Source organism: Camelus bactrianus, chromosome 12 (genome assembly GCF_048773025.1).
Source record: "Camelus bactrianus isolate YW-2024 breed Bactrian camel chromosome 12, ASM4877302v1, whole genome shotgun sequence".
Lineage (NCBI taxonomy): Eukaryota > Metazoa > Chordata > Mammalia > Artiodactyla > Camelidae > Camelus > Camelus bactrianus.
The window spans coordinates 67,614,536-67,632,945 of record NC_133550.1 but is presented as its reverse complement, the minus strand read 5'-3'; the positions used below and the strand labels follow the sequence as shown (position 1 = coordinate 67,632,945).

At 57.5% G+C, this 18,410-nt stretch overlaps 1 protein-coding gene across 2 annotated transcripts in view; it reads left to right on the top strand.

The window, feature by feature from the left end:
• CELSR1 (cadherin EGF LAG seven-pass G-type receptor 1) overlaps positions 1-18,410 on the top strand; it is a 134,547-nt gene that overhangs the window by 71,968 nt on the left and 44,169 nt on the right. For both annotated transcript variants that reach the window (XM_074375748.1, XM_074375747.1), the window contains 5 exons: positions 1,574-1,689; positions 2,082-2,170; positions 15,610-15,767; positions 16,827-16,990; positions 17,457-17,582. In XM_074375748.1, coding sequence (XP_074231849.1) covers positions 1,574-1,689; positions 2,082-2,170; positions 15,610-15,767; positions 16,827-16,990; positions 17,457-17,582 — 653 coding nt within the window. The remainder of the gene's footprint in view (positions 1-1,573; positions 1,690-2,081; positions 2,171-15,609; positions 15,768-16,826; positions 16,991-17,456; positions 17,583-18,410) is intronic.

Below are 18,410 nucleotides of genomic sequence, written 5' to 3'. Positions count from 1 at the left end.
TGCCTCCCCGCCCCCGTCCTTTGTTCGCTCCTTCCCGGGCCCCCTTGCCAGGCCTCGGTTTCTATTTCTGGCCTTTCCTCTTTTCCCTTGCGAGGTTCGGGCCCTCCCCGTGGCCCTGGGTCCCTTCTTTAGCTCTCGGTCCCCAGCAGTGGGGGTTTCTGCCGGAGGACCATTCAGCCCTGACCCCCTGGACCAGCTCCCACCTCGGTCCAAAGGGAAACTCACAAGAGCGAGACCCACCAAAGGGAAGCAGGTGTGCCCCGGAGTCTCGGGAAGCAAGTGTGTATCCCAGCCTTACCTCTGCTTCCTCCTTCCACCTGCTCATTCCACACCCAGAGCATCCACTCTGCCGTGCAGGTGTGTTCTCTGCCACCTTCTAAACAGTGGGTGTCGAGTCTGGACGGGAACTGTCAGTTTTAAGTAACTAACTCAGGGAGAAGGCTGAGGTCAGGCGCCCGAGGCTCTTTCTGACAGGCTCCTGCTGCACGAAAACGGATAAACCAACCTGGAATCAAAGGAAAGAATTTCCCCCACTTAATCTCCGACGAGGGAGACATCCAACTCACTCAGGAAACGGTCCCCAGTTCACTCGGGAGGTTTGCCCGGTTCTCTGTAACCTGGGCGTCGAGGAGGCGTCGAGGCGACTTGGTGTGTCCGGGACCCTTGGGTCTGATGGACCCCGGGGGTGGGAGAAGGGTTTCTGAGGCTGTTTACCTCTTGTCCTCAGGAAGTGGTCTGAATGGTTAAAGCTTGACGAGTCTGCTCGTTTTCACGCATCCGGCGGTGCGTGCGTGCGTGCGGGCGTCCATCCGCTGACTCGGCGCTTGTCTGGACCAGATCTTGTTTTGGTCTCCAGAATGCAGTGATGAATGAGAATGCTAGTCCCTCCCCTTGCAGGATCGCGCGTTCTTGTAAACAAATAAACAAGCGTGTACTTTCAGAAATGAAATGAGGGGTTGATGGGGTGGGGGCACCATTTAGATAAAATGAGCTGGGGAAAGCACAGTTGGTGTGGTGTACAGGAGAGCTGCAGAGCCAGGGAAGATTGTTCCCCACGTGGGGAAACAACAGGTGCAAAGGCCCGGGGGCAGGGAAGAGTGTAGCACTGGGGAGCAAAAGGACTCAGTGTGGCCGGAGTGTGGTGGTGGAGACAAGGGACTTGGCCCTGGGGGGTCATCAGCACCCACATCCCTGTGTCCTGGGGCACATCCGCAGAAGGGGCACTGCATGTGTTTTTGGTCCAAACATTTCCCGATGGTATAGTGGCCGTGTCATCTGTCTAGAACATTGTGTAGATGGAACCTTTTCACCTTATACAGGTCGTGGTCACCAAATTCCCCCCTAGAACCTGGTTTGTTCCTTCCAGAGAAGACCATCGTTGATCAGATTTTATGGGCTGTCAACCCCTCATATGAAAAGAGCCCTGGGGACCAGAGTCTTCGCTGAGTGTGGCCCCTGCCCTCGCCCACCCCGGCCAGGCTAACTGCTCTGGGCGGCCTCTGGTTTCTGCTGCCTGCAGACCTTCCACCCTGGGGTCATCCGCTGTGTGATGTGCTTCTGCTTGGCCCCGCAGGTTTGCCACCCAGGAGAGGAACGCCCTGCTGCTCTACAATGGCCGCTTCAACGAGAAGCACGACTTTATCGCCTTGGAGATCGTGGACGAGCAGGTGCAGCTCACCTTCTCGGCAGGTAAAGCGTCCTGCACTGGAAAGAGTGGCCCTCAGAGCACGTCACGGGCACCTTGTCGGTTAAAACCACCCCACCCCGTGCGGCGCCTTCGAGCCTGCTCACCCGCTGATCCCTGGATCCATGTCTGGGAATCATCCTGTGGGAGAGATCCCGAATGCACAGAGATGTTCACTGCGGCGTTGTTTACAATGCTGGAAACACAGCTCAGATTTCCAAAAATTGAGGGATCGTTGAAGTATGCTGCTGCCTCTGTAGATGACCAACATTTGCAAAGCCATGAAAAATGTTTCTGGGTTGTTGGCAAGAACGTTTGTCCAGACTGTCAGAAGGACTTCTAGCCTTAGGGGTCCGCTCACCTGTCTTTTCTCTCTGGACCTCCCCCTGCCCCACAGGTGAGACCACGACGACGGTGTCCCCGCAGGTTCCCGGGGGCGTGAGCGATGGGCGGTGGCACTCCGTGCAGGTGCAGTATTACAACAAGGTAGGGCGGGCGCCACCCCACCTCCTCCAGCCTAGGGGGGCGGTGGGGGGAGCCTGGCAGCTTTTCTGTCTTAAGACATTTATACTCTGAAATTTAAATAAATACGCTGGTTGAAAAAGGTATTTAGGAAACGAGCATTTGTTGAGGGTCTGTAAATAAGCCCGAGGCCTGCGATTGGGCGGGCGCTCCCCCAGGGAGCGCTGGGCGGGGAGACAGGGACCCCGGAGACCACCCTACGCTGAGAAGGAGGCAGAAAGGGTTTATTCATTACAGCTGCCTCGGCCAAGTCATTACTGGAGGCTAAAATTCCAGGCCATTCAAACCCAATTCCAAAGCCAAACTCCTCTCCTTCGCTCTCACCTGGATGAAACCCGAGAGTCAGGAGGCTCTCCAAGGAAATGCTGGGACGGCCTGGGGGTTTTAGGGGTGTCCTTTTATTTTGCTGTTTATTGGCTTGTAAGGAAACTCCTTGGTGGTTTTTGCATCAAAATGCCCCGTTTCCCACTGCTGTGGTTTTAGCAAACCACTCACCTTCCTGGGAAGCTCCCGGGTGCCTCCCCCTTGCTGAACTTGGCCACAGACCCCACCCCCGCCCCCCCCCCTGAGGCCACAGGGCCCAGCCTGGGCTTGGCTGGCAGGTAAGGGGTCCTCCCTCAGTGAGAAATGCGCCCACGGAGGAAGAGTGCTTTGTGTCTTTCATGTCTGCTGCCTTTCAGGGTGTTGACACAGCAGTGGGTAGCGAGGGCCTCCTGCCCTTGGGCCTGAGGTCTCTGTCATCCAGGCCCCTCCCCTCCCTCTCCTTCCCCTGGTCTGTCACCACCCAGCCCTCTGCCTCCTTTACGTCTGGCCTGCCCTGGACGGCTCATTTCCCAGTCACCCTAAATAGGCCACAAGCAGCGATCACCCTGCATGATGACCATGGTTTTTGTCCCCAGCCTGTGGGTGAGAGCTTCCCCCCAATCGTCTAGGACAGAAGCCAGGCAGGTTCTGAGTCGGGGGTGGAACTCTGCGCCATATTTGTGATGAGGGCAAAGGAAGGTTCTGGTGGGGTCAGGGTGCAGATCTGAAGCGACATGGGGCCCGGCGCTCTTCTCGGGACTTGGAGGACCAAGCAGAGGATGTTCACGGGTGCCTGGGATGGGGCCTGGGTGGCGCAGCCCCCCGGCAGCCCTGCCGCCCTTGCTCCTGTTGCCCTCCTGGGGCGTGATCTCAGCAGCACTTGGCTGCTTGATGCGGGGGGTGCAGTGGGGGCTGGAGGGAGACAGTGCGCCTCCAGGGACACGCTTGCAACTTCCCGGCTGTCCTGTCGCAAACCCCAGAGTCTTCTGCTGACACGATGCTCCTGTGGCTGTTTGGGAAGATTATTAGCCAGTGAGAGGTGCGCCCACCACCTGCTGGCCACCTGGGAGCAGCCTCGCGTGGCTGCTGTGTGAGGCTGCAGTGTGGTCGCACCCTCAGAGCCTCCCCTCCTGCTGACTTCTGGGGCCTCGAGGGCGGATGGGCACGGCATGGGGTTTTCCTCCCAGCGTCTTAGCCCACAGGACACGTTTTCCCCCGTAGATACCCGTGGGCCTCTCCCACCTGACTCAGCTGCTCTGGAGAACAGAGGTGCCCCTGGGCCTCCCCCAAGTGAGTTCTTCTGCCCCCTACAACCTGCATTCTAGGTCAGATCATTTCTGCCCCTTCTCTCCCCTGGGGACGGTCTCCCCTGAAAGCGTTCTCTCACGACGGAGCAGGCGAGGGACAGCAGCTGTCTCCTGGGCACAGGAGGGAAGGCTGGGACCCAGCGTCCTGCAGGGTCAGGAGCCCCTAGGCCAGATCCGCGCTCTGTGCACCTCTGTGTCCCCATGGCCCCGGGCACCGTCCCTCTAAGCTCAGGGTCTGTTGTATCTGAGATCAATCAAGGCCTCGAACCTGCTCCAGCCAGCGGTCAGGACAGCGCGCAGGCCCCGGATTTCTCTGTTCACATTGCTGGGCGGCTTTCCCGAGTCTGAGCAGGGCCGACGAGGACGCAAGCTGTCAGCAGAGCTGGCCCCTCTTGGTCCAAGGATGGGGACAGGGGTCAGTGGTTTTCTGGCTCAGACACATTCGGGCTTTTGTTGGGACATTGCACACGCTCTTGAGTAGGAAGAAGGAAAAGTGAGGGTCAGCATGGACGCTCTTGCCCGCCTGCTGCTCTGGGGCAGGGACGCTGTGCCCTGAAGTCTGGCCTTCGCACACCTCTGAGCTCTCAGCCTCAGGTCCCCTCCTGGGGTCGGTGGGCCCCGGTGGTAAGTGCTTCCTGGGGGCTGAGTGCCTGGCAGGATGCAAGCCAGTCGGGATGGGCCGGGGGCGCCCATGCTCCGTGTCAGGGAATCAAAGGCCGTGCCCGGGTGCGTTTTCCTTCCTGCTCGAGTGGGAGACGCATCTCCCAGGGCCGGCTGAAGACGCTTGGCTTCGGGGCTGAATCAGCCTTGGCTGCCCCGCCAGGGCACCTGCGCATAGCGTGTTTCAGAGTCACCCGCCGATGGCTGAAGCAACAGCGTGTCACGGAACAGTCACAGCTCGGCCGGCCCTGCCCAGGTCCTGGGGCAGCCTCCTTGACCACCGCTCTGCACACTGGGAGTCTCTCAAGGCCCTGCCTGCTCACAGAGACCCTCCAGGGAGCACTGAGGAGTGAGCCCGCCACTGCAGGGCCCTGGGACGGCCCTGGGGGAAGGAGGGGCCCACGGGAGAGGACGAGCACCCCTGCCCCCCACCGCTCCGCTCCAGGCAGCACCTGAGCCAGACCCTCCGCGCGGGATTAGGCCTTCCTCTCCTGCCAGCTCAGCTGCTTCCTCTCTTGCCCGAGGCTGTCTGATGGAGGAAACCAAGCAGTTTGCACAGCTCTCCTGAGGCCTCCGTGTGTGTCACACAATGGGAAGGGCTCACGGGGATTATGGACATCTGTCTCCTGGGAGCTTTGTGTCCCTGGCCCCCTTGTCCAGACACAGAGTTGTTCTCCCTGCGCCGGGGGCTGGGCAGGGCTCAGCCGGTAGGTAGCGAACACGTTTGGAGGGGCGGGAGGGCCGCGGGGCCCAAGTCAGGATGCAGCGGGAGGCTGGTGGGGAGGGCGGCTCTGCCGGCAGTCTGCGAGGGGCCAGTCACTCGGCAGGCGTCTGTTTTGTCATCCGTGTCGTGGCTGGTCCTTAAGTGGGTCCTGCGTGCGAGACGTCTGGGGCCCCTTGGACCCTCCCCAAGTCTGCCAGGGCCCGGAACCCTGTGTGGGCTGTTTCACCAGTCAAGCACCCTCTCCCCACCAGGAGACAGGTGGAAACCTCACCGGGATGGTCCCGGGGGGCTTATCACCAAAGAGGGGAAGGGCTTGGGACGTCCATGCTGGTCAGTGTAGGACCAGGGGCTGCAGAGGAACTATGACAGCACTCGGGCCCAGGGGAACCAGGGGAGAGGGCAGAATGGAACTCAGACAGAAGGGGTCTTGGAGAGAAGCCACCTGTGCAGACAAGTGACCATCTGCAGAGCCCTCCCGCTGCTTCTCACCCTCCCTCCGCTCTCCTCTTGGGCTCCCACGGGCCCCAGCCAGCCAGAGACCAGAGGACAGCACCTCTTGGGAGGGTCCCTGTGGGTCGACCCTGCAGGCAGAGAGGCAGGCAAAGTCAGGTCCCTGTTTCTTCCTGCTTGGTGACATTTTAAGTGGGACGGTCTGGTGGCTTCACTTACCTTCAGGGAAGCTGGGGCGCCTGCCGGAGCTGGGCGTTGGCCTGGGGAGGTATGTTAAAGGTGGACCCTTTGCATGGACACCTTGCACTGGTGAAGCACGGATGGGACACGGAGCCCCTCCGCCTGCGCCCACCTGTGGACTTTCGGGGCAGATTTAGAGGGTTTGTGGTCATCAGTTCGTCGCGGTTCGTCGCAGGTGTGCTTTTTCCCCCCAAGACTGTTGTGCAAGACAGTCTTGCACATTTCCACCCCCAACTTGCGGAAGAGTGACTGCTCCTGACAGACGGGTCTGTGTAGATCATTCCGAAATGAGTTCTTCCCGCTGGGAACTCGGGCTGGTCTTGGTGGAAGTAGACGGAACGAAAGAAGAAAGATAAGAGCAGAATCCAGTGACACTGAAAACAGGAAACAGAGAGACTCAATAAAACAAAGAGCTCTGGAAAGATCAATTAACACTGGCAGACTTCTAGCAAGACTGACCGAAAAACAAAACCAAAACCCCCCAAATCAAAAAACCAGAGAAGACGCAGACTACCGGTATGAGGAATAAATTCTCAAGTGCTCAGAAAACACAAGCTGCCACCACTCAACCAGTACAAAATAAACAACTTGAATAACTGTGTTACTGTTAAGAAAAATTGAATTTGTATTTTAAAAACTCCCCAAGGTGAAATCTCCAGGCGCAGATGGTTTTACTGGAGAATCCTACCAAATGTTTAAAGAATTACAGCAACTCTATACCGACTCTTTTGGGAACAGAAGAGGCAGGAACACTTCCCAGTTGACTTTATGGAGTTGTATTGCCCTAATGCCAAAACCAGATGAAGACAGCACCCAGAAAGAAGGCTCTAGGCCAGCATCCCTCATGAATGTAGATACAGCTCATGTCCACACGACCCCTGTTCACAAAGGTTCCCAGCAGCTTTCCCCCTAATGTTCCCAAGCTGGAAACCTCCCAGAAGCCCCCTGCGGGCGATGGCGCAGCAGACTGGACACACCCTCCCCACGGAACTCGGAAGACTATTCAGTAACGAGAAGACATGAACTACTGACGTCTGTACGAAATAAAGCCAGCCTCACGAGCTTGTGTCGTGTGCGGGTCCTCTTGTGTAAGGTTGTACGGGGACAGGACTGGAGAACAGATGAGTGGTCCCCTGGGATTGGGGGTGTGTGTGGCTGTGAGCGGGCAGCAGGTGCCTGCCGTCCAAGGGGTGTTGGAACATTCCGTACCCTGACTGTATCAGGTCCACATCTGGGCTGTCGTGTTATGCCACCACTCTGCAGGATGTTTGCTACTGGTGGGAACTGGGTAAAGGACACACCGGATCTGTTATTTTTCACAATTGCCTGTGCATCTAAAATTAACTCAAAAAACTTAATTAAAAGAACTTCAGAAGAAGGGGAGGGTAGAGCTCAGTGGTGGAGCGCGTGCCTCGCATGGGTTCAGTCCTCGGTACCTCTATTTAAACAAAATAAGTAAATTAAAAAAAAAAGAACTTTGGAAGATACACAGATATGTGCTGGCATGCGCAATTTTCTTTTTCTGAAGGACACCCTCCTCCCCTGAAAACAAATCCGTCAACAGCGTGTATCAGATACCTTTGCTGGGTCGTGATCCATCCAAAGTGCGGTGTCTTAAAACCTCAGAGAGTTATCATTCCTTGTGAGTGGGTGACAGGAGGCATCACTACAGCTCTTTTTACAGACAGTCTGCTGCACGGTGGGTACCTTCGGGAATAAGGCTGACGAGAAAGGAGGTAGCTTTTTTGTTCATTTTATACCTTTGTGCAATGTTTTAGGTGTCTCACCTTTTTTTTTACTTGAAGTAGAGTTGACTTACAGTGTTGTCTTAAGTTTCTGGCATGCAGCTAGTGATTCAGTTATCCATACATACGTATATTCCTTTTCATTATAGGCTAGTACAGGATATTGAATGTAGTCCCTGTGCTGCACAGTAGGACCTTGTTGTTTATCTGTTTTATATACAGTAGTTAGTATCTGCTCATCCCAAACTCCCAGTTTATCCCTCCCCACCTCCTTTCCCTCCTGGTGACCATAAGTTTGTTTTCTCTGTGAGTCCATTTCTGTTTTGTAAATAAGTTCATTTGTGTCCTTTTTTCCAGATTCCATATATGAGTGATACACGGTATTTTTCTTCCTCTCTCTGACTTACTTCACTTAGAATGATGATCTCCAGGTCCATCCATGTTGCTGCAAATGGCATTGTTTTTCTTTTTTATCACTGAGTAGTATTCCATTGTATACACACCACAACTTCTTTATCCAGTCATCTGTCGATGGACACTTAGGTTGCTTCCGTGTCTTGGCTGTTGCATATAGTGCTGCTGTGAACACTGGGGTGCAGGTGTCTTTTCAAGTTAGAGTTTCCGCTGGGTTTTGTTAAAAGAATACAGCAGGGGTCATCTGGGTGATGGGATTATAAACCATTTTTGTTTTGATTTTTAAAGATGTACAAGATAAGGAAGCGAAGCTTTTTTAAAGCATTGGTCAGCGTTTGCCAAGAACACTGAACTTTCTGGTGGAGACAGCCAGGCAGGCTCGATGCCGCCCCCCGTCCACTCTGGGGTCTCAGCCTTGCTTCTCCTGCTGACCGGAGCGGCAGAGTGGACACCTGTTGGAGACGAGTCCCTGGGTCCCCGCGCCGCACTCATTTCCTACCGGGTGGGCTCACCACTCAGGTCTCCAGTCTGGGGTGCGAGGCATTTGGTTTCTCTCCAGCTGAGGTTCCTGCTCATTCAGCCAGTTTCTCGGGACGGGAATGGCCTCTGCTGGGTCTGACCCCGTGGGCAGTCAGTCCACATCCAACATCATAGTCGACAGCGTTCAGTTTAGCCGTCCGTCTGAGAGTGAGCGTCCGCCTCCCTTGGAACCGAGCCAGGCTGAGGAGGGCCTGCTGAGTGTCCTCTGTGGAGCCGGGCAGGGGTCCCCCAAAGGTGGGTCACTGCCTGCTGGCAGCCCAGGGAGCTGGGACAACCGCCTGCTTCCTTTGCACACACGGCCTCATCAGACGGCAGAGTCACCTGCTGTGGAAACAATCCGTCCCCGGGACGCAGCCCCACCCTATGTCCTGTGTGCCGTGCCTGTCATGGAAAGTCGCCTGCGGGCCCAGGCGCCACTGGCTTCACGGCAACTCCCTGTCTGGTGGCAGAAGAGGGTCGAGGCGCGTGGGAGGCCTGGCGGTCTAAAGGGAGAAGCTGAGCGTCTGGGGGTCTCTCTGCCGCTGTCCAGACTCTGGGGACAGAAAGGAGCCTTTTGGGGTCCCAGTAGGAGCAGCTGGGGCTTTGCAGGAGTGTGTGTGCACGTGTGTCCGCACGATGAGGGAGTGCTTGACTGTGTAAGTGTGCGTGTTTCTTGAAAGTCTTTGTCCATCTGTCTGAGGAGGCTTTCTGAAAAGATGACCTGTGACCCGCGAACCCTCGACGCCCAGAGTGACTTTGCCACTGCCCAAAGCGTTCTGTCCTCTCTGTCCTGGGACTGTGTGGGCTGAGCCCAGAGAGTCCGTCTCTGCGGCCCAGGAGCCCCTCCGAGGCGCCGGACCCCGTGCCACGCAGAGGACCCAAAGGGACGGCTGCTCAGGGTGCCCGCCCCGTCTCTGGTCCAGCCAGGAGCAGCCGTAGGTCAGACTCGTAGCCCCCACGTGCACAGGAGCAGGGGCTTCTCATGGGATGCCGGGGGGGGGGTCCCCCAGCTTGTGTTGAGCGGCTTCTTGTCCACAGAGCCCCCAAGAGAAGGAATGTGTTACCCCAGCTTTCCAAGAGGGTGCTCTTTAAACGTTAAGACCCCCAGTTTTGAGCCGTTCATTTGTCGTTGGAGAAGAAACCTCCTGCAGGCAAATCTGCACGAAGCCCCCAGTTCCCAGTGAACCTGGGGGGGCTTCCCGGTCCGGGGGGCTGCGGACGGGGGCCTGGCCCCGATGGCCGGGCCCTGTGGGGACAGCAGCTGGGAGGCTCCCGGCTCCCTCACGCGGACCCAGGAGCCTTTGTCTGGTGAGGGCTGGGCCCAGTGAGGGGCTGGCGCCGTGGCCCACAGGTCTTTTTCAGAACAAAAGTCAGCCCCGCGGAGGCCACCGGGGCCGCCGGGAGATGCTTATTTGCACACAGCGCCAAGCGCACAAGCGCCCCTCCATCCACCTCCTCCTCGCAGCCCGAGGGGCTGCCATTTCTGAGCAGGAAATCACGCAGCTCCTCTGACCTGTGGCCAGAGCTGTCAGGAGCTGGACTGACCGTCTTGCCTGAGAAGCAGAAGGCTTGGCTATGATTTTTTTTTAAGGTGACCAGCTGGTTCTGACTCTTGTTAAAAGTCTTTTCTTTTTAATGCTCCCAAAATAAAGACCTCTGGGAGGTCCGGGAGGGCCGCGGCCTGCCTGGAGGGCAGGAGGGGCTGCACACCTGCGTGTTACAGGCAGGGAGGCTGAGACTCAGAGCATCTCCACTAGAACCTCCTGTTACCTGCCTACAGGTGTGCGCGCCCCTCCCAGGCCCGAGCCGGGCCTCCGGGAGGCCGCCCCCTTGTCTGGTGTCCGTGTTCCTGCAAAGTCCCGTCGGGGGCTCCTCGGGAATTGGTTTGCATCTTGGAAGCACGTGTGTCTGGATGTTTCCTCCTCTTGACACGATCTGCCGGTTTGCTTCCGAGAAACACCGGTCCTGCTTCTGAGGGGGTCTCGTCGCCTCTGTGCCAGGACAGGCGGGGTCCTGCCCGCCCACATTTCTGGGTGTGGCTGTCACCTGGGGGGCTGCTTTCAGCAAGCCCACCCGTCGGGTCTGGGCCTCCTAGTACATGTTCAATGCTACATTTTGACTCTTTGTGGCATTCCTGAAGTCCAGCCATCTGTGAATTCTTTGATAGCAAGACAGTTAATCATTTCTGACACAGGGTGGGAATCCATTTCTTTCCCAGGACTTGCCCCTCCTGGTGTCCGGTTTCCAGGCGCCCCCCTCCGCGCCCCCTCCCGCGTCCAGCATTTGAAATCGAACTCCCATCAGCCTTCCCGACGAGGAATTGTCCGCAGCGGGTTAAAGGCTGCAGAAACGTGAGCGCTTCGTAAGAACCGAAGGCCTTTGTGCTCTCAGACACCCCCCTACCGCACCTCGGGCTGCTCGGAGCCTCTAAATGGAAACACCAGGGTGGGGCCTGTGCGGGGAGAAGACAGAAGCCAAAGGGAAACAGAAAGGGACGGACCCCGAGTGATGACTTGATGGACTCCCCAGGAACTCACATCTGCACAGATTCGCAAACTTGTTGCTTCCCGTCCCCCCGAAGCACACGCGGGCCTTTGGGACTTTTCTCAGGTGGCGGCTGTCCTCGCTGGCCCCGATTCCACCTGCCCCATAGCGGCCTGTGCACACTTAGGGTTGCAGACGGCACCACCGGCAGGCCCTGCCAGCTGGTTTGTGTCTTCAGTTCACGTATCTCGTGCCGGCTTTCTCGGCCCCTGGGTGTCTGGGCCTGGCTACTACAGGGCAGGGCTCGGGGTCAGTGGGGACAGGGGTCCTCGGCCAGGATGGCTGCCCCACCAGACACAGCCGAGCCCCAGGAGGGATGGTGCAGGGACTCCGACCTTCGCCCTGCCTGTGCCTGGCACCCCACTTATCCAAGAATTGACCGATACCGTCCACTGCCGCGTGGCCCCTGTATTCCCAGGCTGCCTTTTTCTTTCGTGCAAATGTGTGGCAATGTCATCTCAGAAACATGAAGGAGCAGTTTTGTCTCGGTCTTTATGCTTCGTTCCGCACCCCCGGGGCCAGCACAGCCAGAGCTCTTCCTCAGGGCGCTGGATAAAGCGCCAGCATCAATTTCCCTCTGGCGCATATGAGAGGTGGACCTGCGGACGGAGCCAGGCCCTGCCTCCGCCTCCTGATTCTCCAGGTTCCCTTCCGTCCTGGCCTTCCAGCCATGATTGTCTTTCCTGGATGAAAACTGATGAGCTGAGCCCAAATCAAAGGCACCTGCTGGCGTCTCTGGTCCCCTCCCCGCCTGAGTTGGGCTGCCTGTGTCCCTGCCTTGCACACCCCAACCCTGACGGAGAGCGTACTTGTGACAGTCTTGACCAGAAGCCTCCAGAATGCATTTTATCCCCATTTCACAGATAAAAAGGGGGAAGGAGCTTCTCAAATTATCCAGGTAGAGAGTGGCCAGGGGGCATTAGGAGTGGTGGATGCCTGTCTAGTTTTTTTTTCTTATTGAGGTGAAATTCACATAACATAAAATATAACCATTTAAAGTGAACGGTTCAGCGGCATTGAGTGCATTCCCCATGTTGCACAACCTCCACCTCTCTCTAGCTCTGAAATATTTTCATCACCCTAAACGGAACCTCTTGCAGTCACTCCCAATTCCCCTGCCACCCCAGCTCCCGGAAATCACTAATCTACTTTCTGTCTATGAATTTGCCCGTTCTGGACATTTTCTGCAAATTGGGTTGTACAACATGTGACCTTTTGTGACAGCGTCTTTCCCTGAGTGTGATGTTTTGGTGGTTCATCCACATTGTAGTGTGTGTGTCAGTGTTTCGTTCCTTTTTGTGGCTGAATAATATTCCATTGAATGGATATACCACATTCTGTTTATCCATTCACCTGTTGAGGGACTCTGGGGGTATTCTGCCTTTCAGCTATTGTGAACAGTGCTGCTATGAGCATTTGTGAACAAGTTTTTGCCTGAGTCCCTGTGTGGTTCTCTTGGGTCTATACCTGGGAGCAGGTAGGGTTGTAGGTCAGGTGGTGTGTCTGCTGAACCCTCTGAGGACCCCCCATCCCTGTATCCTGAGTCACCTGCAGCATTGTTTCCTGCTACCCATGGCTGCTTTCCGTGCTTCTGTGTTCTGTTGGTGACACTGACTGTACGTGGATAGTTGGCATGTGTGTGGGGCAGACTGGCCAGGGTACTGCTGGTTCTGGGGGGGTGTGAGCAGGGGTGGGGGGCGTCTGGATGCTGCGGAGCTGGGATCCGGCCCTCGGATGCATGGCTTCTCCCTGATACCGCACTGTGCGTCCCTCCTGCTCATGCTTTCAGTTCTTACTCAGGATGCTTGGTTCTGCAGGCCAAAGGGCCGTCTCTTTGGACCCAGTGGCTGGTGGGTCTGGGAGTAGGAACCAAGAAGCAGGTGCTGGGCGATGCTTGTCTTCCTGAAAGTCACGCTCGCTGCTTTAATTAGCTAACGCCAGACTGAACTCTGTCTCCCCAGGGGGCCGGCTCACGGCAGCAAGTGCTGCTCTAAGCACGGACGCTGACTCTTCTGTCTCTCGCCTCCAGTTTTCTTTCTCCCGCTGCTGCTGCTTGAATCCCGTGGCGCTGGGCCGCGGGTGATGAGCAGCTATTTACAACAATTGCAGTTTTGTAAACAGCAGCTCCATCTCATTAGAGCTTCCCAAACATAAGTGCTGTTTTCGTCCTCCCTCTGGAAGTCTCACACCCATCCCCAAAAATGTAAATTATAACTTGTAAAGATAACACGGGGCTCGCACAGCTAGGGGACGGTTCTTTCCCCAGGATCGCACCTAATAGTTAAGCATCTCGTAATAGGCACTTGTACGTGTTCTGTAACACGGGCTGCTATTACAGAGCGAGAAAACAGATTATTTTTTATACTTATCTAACTGTCGCTTAACTGAAGGTGAAGTCTTTAAGGATATAGCTTAGCCGACCTTGTGATCTCATCAACTGACGTAAAAGAAAATGAAAAGGATTTTCTGTGGACTACCATATCAGGTGGCATGGTAAAAGCCTTCTCCCTTGGATTTACCTAAGAAGGATTCAAGGGGAGACTCCTGTGTTTCATGTTGATGTGAGCCTCAAAGTCCCTGTAACACAGAGAACATTGATATTCTAATATTAAATTCTTATCTTGTAGCCAGAAAAACTGAGGTATAGTAATGGGCCTTGTCCAGGTCAGATGGTTGGCCAAGGGGGAGCAGAAGTCTCAGCTGGGGTTGCCACGTACAGTTGTGCAGGCTGTGCACTGCACAACTCCAATGGGGACCACCAGGGTGAATGAGACTTCTTGGAGTCACACAGCTTGGCTACCTGGCTGAGTTCATGCTACCAGAAACTCTATGTCCTGCCTTTCAGCCCAGTGTCCTCAGTTGAATGGATAAATCATTGCTCTTATTAAAAATGGAAGATTTGGAATAAATTCTGTAGTTGTTATTTTCCTACTAAAAGACATCAAGGATGATTTAATTAAATTCTCAATGTTTTTACAACTACCTATTTCCAATATTATAGAGAAGCATAAAATTGCATCAAGTTATAAACTCAAACTGACCCCAGAGCTATGAAGTGGAGGCACTGAGCCCTTGTTTTTAGGGGTGATGGGAGGGCCCTTCTGGGACTTGGAGAAAATGTTCTCTTGGAGGAAGAAGGTGCCACTGTGTGTCACGTGCTGATGGTGAGGCTTGGTGACACTTTGCGCTTGTCATCTGGGCTAACCCACAAGCCTGTCACAGAATGCGGGTCTTGTCATCCAGGCTGTACAGGTGGGGAAGGAAGTTTGGTGGCCTGGCCCAGCCCGAGCCTGCCCACCACGTTTCCAGAATGTTGCAGCGGTCCCACGTGACATGGCTGCATGAGCAGTCTCCTTGTCTCCTGCTGGAAGGAGCCCGAGGGCTGTCAGGGGGAACGTGCTCGGCGTCCCCCAGGGCAGCCCAGAGACCCGTGAGAGACGCCCAGAGATGGGCGGGGCTGCCCCGCTGGGAGGGTCGTCACTGGACGCCAAGCACAGCCTCCTGGAGAAGGGACCCTGCTTCTTTCAGAAGTGAGCAGGGTGTGCCCTGTCACTGATTCCACAGGAGTTCTTACAACCAGCCCTGGGCAGGGAGACAGAGTATTTGAGAACCGCGGGGACGGCCGCAGAGGGGATGAGGGGAGGAGGGTGGGGCTGGGGACACAAGTGGTGGTCGACTCCGGACCAGCAGAAGGTACTGTCAGGTCATTCCAGGGCGAGGAAAGGCATGAGCCCAGGCGTGACGTGAGTGCCTGCGGTCCCCAGCCTCCTGGCCGGGACAGGGAGCCTCATGCTATATGGGGGCCGGGGGCACCTGCATCCAGGAGCACCCAGAGGGGTGAGCAGGGACCTGGACAGGAGGGGTGTGGACGCGGGTCCGGCCGTCACTTGGACTCTTAGGCAGACTCTGACATTCAAGAGGGTCCCAGGGCTTTGGTGTTGGCTGCTGTTAACAAATACCACAAACGGGGGGGCTTGCGACAACAGAAATGTATTCCCCCCAGTTCTGGAGGCCAGAAGTCTGAAACCGAGGAGCCTGCAGGGCCTCGCTGCCCGTGGGCTCTAGGGAAGGGTCCTCCTCATCTCCTCCAGATGCTGGGGGCGCCGGGTCCTGGGTGCCCCCTGGCTGGTGCCTGTGCCCGCATCACTGCAGGGCATCCTCTCCGCCTCCGCTGTCACACGACACCCTGTGTGTCTCTGTCTCTGTGTCTTACAAGGACAGCGGTCACGCTGGATAAGGGTTCACCCTGCTACGTGGTATGACCTCACCCTAACCAGTTACACCTGCAAAACCCTATTTCCAAATAAGGTCACGTTCTGGTCTGGGAAGAAACATAAATTTGGAGGCTTCACTGTTGACCCAGTACAGCTGGTTCAGGGACTAACTGACCACGAGGCCGGGGGCTCCTCCCCTCACGTGTCCTCCCCCCCGGCGGGGCGCGGGCGTGTGCCGGGGCTGGAGAACCCGCTGACGCCTCTGGTGCGTTCTCTCCCACAGCCCCACATCGGCCGCCTGGGCCTGCCCCACGGGCCGTCCGGGGAGAAGGTGGCGGTGGTGACCGTGGACGACTGTGACACGGCCGTGGCCGTGCGCTTTGGCAGCTTTGTCGGCAACTACAGCTGTGCAGCCCAGGGCACTCAGAGCGGCTCCAAGAAGTGAGTGTCCCAGGAAGGGGGGCCCTCGTGTCCACCCGCCACAGCCACTGCTCCGAAAGGGGTTCCACTGGGCGGGTCCCCGACACGGCGCTCTGGGCCCAGCGCCCAGGCGGCCCTGATCTGCCTGGAGTCAGATTCTGTCCCCTTTCCTCCAACACGTTAGAACTTTCTAGAATAAGTCCCCTTTGACACAACTGCCAAAGTGTAGCCAGGCCAGCCCCAGGGATGTGATGGCCAGCTTGCTGGCCCTGGAAGCCACCCATCCCCAGGCCTGTCTCCATGCATCCCTGACTTGGTCCTCGTAAGTACTGGTCCCCATGACTCAGCATTGAGTCAGCGACCTCCCTCCATTATCACAGTGGCCGTGTCACCCTCTGGCCCAGAGGTCCCCTGGGGCCCATCCTAACTCAGGGCAGAGAGGTGCTGACATGGACCTCGGTGGCCGTTGCCGTGTTTCTATTTTTGTAACACCAGCTTCAAACCTCAGAGCGAAGGTTCTTGTTCGAGTCATTCCTGATTGTGTTTTGGTGGGATATTTAACAAGCTTTTGGGAGACCGCAGTCCGATGAGCCTGGTCTACCCTGAGCACTGGGTGTGAAATAGGCCTGTTTGGTCAGATCCCCCAGCTGAGATGGAGGTGGGGCCACGCCCGTACTACTGATAAGACCGCTGTGCCTGGAGCTGCTCGGCCCCTGCCCGAAGCCACGTGGCTGCTCCTACAGAGCCAGGGTCCTGGTTTGCTGTGACCTCCCTTCCAGGTCATTGGAGGCCAGGGGAATGTGGCGCTGTACGTCCTGTTCCCGTGTGGACTGGCGGCAGGACTCAGGGGCAGCCACCCAGGACATCCAGTTTGCCAGGCTCTGGCGCAAGTTGGGGGAAACCAGGGCACAGGGGTGGCACCAGATGTAGGATCTGCTGGGTGTGTTCGGACCTGCCGGCCACCTGCCTGCCTGGCCTCCACCCGCTCAGACGGCGAGCGTGCCCAGTGGCAGAGGCCCTCGTGAGGTCAGGCTGCCCCTCCCCACCCGGCCGTCACAGAGGGTGGTGCTGCCTCCACAGGTCCCTGGATCTGACGGGCCCTCTGCTCCTGGGGGGCGTCCCCAACCTGCCCGAGGACTTCCCCGTGCACAACCGGCAGTTTGTGGGCTGCATGCGGAACCTGTCCATCGACGGCAGGAAGGTGGACATGGCCAGCTTCATTGCCAACAACGGCACCAGGGCAGGTAAGGCAGGGCCACCCGCCAGGGGTGCGGGGGGGCTGTGGGGGGCTGCGGCGGCCGCGCGGGAGGGCCGCCTCCACGTCCTGGGAAGTGACTTCCTGGGACCAAGCCCATGTGCGCCCAGCTGCTCTTGAGTCTGGGGTCCTGCTGGGTGGCGGCGAAGCTGTGGGCGGGCCCGGCTGGACCTGGTCACTCGGTCCCAGGGCCTTGAGCAGGTCACCAGATGGCCCGGGCAGCTGGTGGATGGCCCGGAGCCCCAGAGTCTCTGGACGTGGGCAGCATGCCTCGTGCAAGTTCAGGTCTCATGTTCTGATGCTCCGGGGATCCCGGGCCTGCCTGCCTGCCCTCCCACTGTGTCCACTGGGCACGTTTCCCACAGCGTGGGTGCTAGGACACAGTGACAGTGCCCCCGCGCCCCCACCTGCCCCTGTTCTCCGCACCGGGACCATGCCACGCACTCTGTTTCCAGGCTGCACTGCCCAGAGGAACTTCTGCGAGGGGAGCTGGTGTCAGAACGGGGGCACCTGTGTCAGCGGCTGGAACACGTACGTCTGTGAGTGCCCGCTCCGCTTTGGCGGGAAGAACTGTGAGCAAGGTGAGGCTGGCTTCGGGGCAGGGGCCACTTGGGTGGGGCTTCACCGCCAGGGCCCGCAGCCTCCAGGGGCATGTGTGTCCCCAGGCCTGGGTCCAGTGGCGAGTGGGAGCAGGCACAGGGCCTGGACTGGGGCGAGGCTGAGAGGGTTCCTGGGGGCACCAGGGCGGGGGATGTTGGAGCGGGGGTGGGGGCTCCAGGATGGGTGTGCAGGACACAGCACCCTGTCTGAGCAGGGCCAGCATGACGTTGGGAGCCCAGGAGGGTCAGAGAAGGGAGGTGGGGCCTGGCTGGGCCTCTTGGTGGCGGCAGCCGGCTTCACAGGCATCCCGAGGCCTGAAGGGGCAGGTTCCCAGGCTCGACACCCCCATGCCCCTTCTCACCGCCCCGGGGTGGGGGGGGTCCTCCAGCTGGCTGCTTCCCTCCTGGACCGTGTTGTGGGCATCAAAGGCAGGGCCTCTCCCCAGCCCCACCCTTGCAGTTATAGACTCTGGCAGGTTTTAAACAGTTCGCTCCTTTTGAAGCAATGCAGTGTTAAATAAGAGTCATCATTTTAAAAATCGTTGACGCTCTTCAAGTTTAAGGTAAACCAAAAGGGGTAGATGGAAGCCAGATAAGCTTGGGCGTGCTCCCTGGGTCCGCCTTGGAAATGCCCAGAGCTCAGTAGCAAGTCGATGGCCAGGAGAAGTGCTGCCTGGAGCCGCCCTCTGGCCCCAGCCCACGGCCTCTCTGTAGAAGTCAGACGCCCCTCACCTCGGCCCCTGCGCCCCACAGGTTGGGCTGGAGGTTCCAGTGTGACTCTTTTAGGGGGATGGTGTCCACGACTTTTCT